This window comes from Sinocyclocheilus anshuiensis, unplaced genomic scaffold, assembly GCF_001515605.1.
Source record: "Sinocyclocheilus anshuiensis isolate Anshui unplaced genomic scaffold, SAMN03320099.WGS_v1.1 scaffold81, whole genome shotgun sequence".
NCBI lineage: Eukaryota > Metazoa > Chordata > Actinopteri > Cypriniformes > Cyprinidae > Sinocyclocheilus > Sinocyclocheilus anshuiensis.
In genome coordinates, this window is record NW_015537945.1 from 250,875 (window position 1) to 252,107 (window position 1,233).

The following is a 1,233-nucleotide window of genomic DNA, read 5'->3' on the forward strand; positions in this document are numbered from 1 at the left end:
GTATACTGTATAAAATATATATATTTTTATAATTTCATATAATATTAAATATAATTTCATAAAAATGTTGGGAATTATGCAAACATGTAAATAAAATTAACCTAGAATACATTGCATTGCCAAAACGCACATACTTAATTAAATTGCAGCCTTTGATTTGATAATCGCACTTGGCTATTTTGCAATTTCAGTTTTATTTTGATTAATTGTGCACCCACATTTATTTATTTTAATTTGACATTTGGTTTAATTATAAGCTTTTCATCAACTTATGCACCCCGTTTGGGAATCCCTGTTGTAGACCTTATGTATTTTTCTCATTCTGTATTTGTGTTCTTTGACTATAGACTGCACTTCTGTGTTTGCAGTTGAAGTCCGGTGTGCCCATTATAGATTTGCCCTTCTGTGCTTGGTCCAATGGAAATTTGAGTCCAAACGTGCCGTTCTCTGGTGTTTCCATGGCTCAGATTCTCAGAGGCATTCCCTCATCCTCAGAGGGCAGTAGACACCTGAACGTCTATAAGAGCGATTCTCCAGAGTCTCCAGCAGAGAAACCCATCTCCACACCCTCACCGGTCATCGAGGTGCCCAAAAACCAGGATTACCCATCACCTCAACCTATTCCTGAAGGTAAGGCTGAGACAACATCATGAGAGTGCTAAGAGTTTTGTCTTTATTATTATTGTTATTTTTTTAGTACAGCCGTCTGATTCATTTCTTTGAATCGGTTCAGAGTTCTGATTCAAGGATTAATTTACATTAATATCTTCATGAGATGTTTAAAGACTCATTTTCGTGTGGCATTTTCATATTAAAAGTTTTAGGAAAAATATATGCAGTTTGTAAATGAATATTGTAAATATAACTGTATTATATATGTTTATGAAAGAAATCTCTTTTGCTCACCAAGGCTGCATTTATTTGACCAAATGCATAGTAAAAACAGTGATATTGTGAAATATTATTACAATTTACAGTTTTCTGTTACAATATATTTTAAAATGTAATTTATTGCTGTGATCAAAGCTGAATTTTCAGCATCATCACTCCAGTCTTCAGTGTCACATGATCCTTTAGAATTATCATTATTATTATTATGAAAACCGTTTTTGCTGCTTAATATTTTTGTGGAAACCTTGATACGTTTTTATTTTCAGGATTCCTTAAAGGGGTCATATGATGCGATTTCAATTCTTCCTTTCTCTTTGGAGTGTTACAAGCTCTTGGTGCATA

General features: G+C 33.3%; 1 protein-coding gene across 6 annotated transcripts in view; it reads left to right on the top strand.

Annotated features, from left to right (window-relative positions):
* LOC107663866 (bromodomain adjacent to zinc finger domain protein 2B-like) overlaps positions 1-1,233 on the top strand; it is a 99,032-nt gene that overhangs the window by 87,464 nt on the left and 10,335 nt on the right. For 5 of the 6 annotated variants that reach the window (XM_016454239.1, XM_016454273.1, XM_016454247.1 and 2 more), the window contains one exon: positions 369-630. In XM_016454239.1, the coding sequence (XP_016309725.1) occupies positions 369-630 (262 nt within the window). The remainder of the gene's footprint in view (positions 1-368; positions 631-1,233) is intronic. The other variant, XM_016454264.1, reaches the window with a different exon arrangement.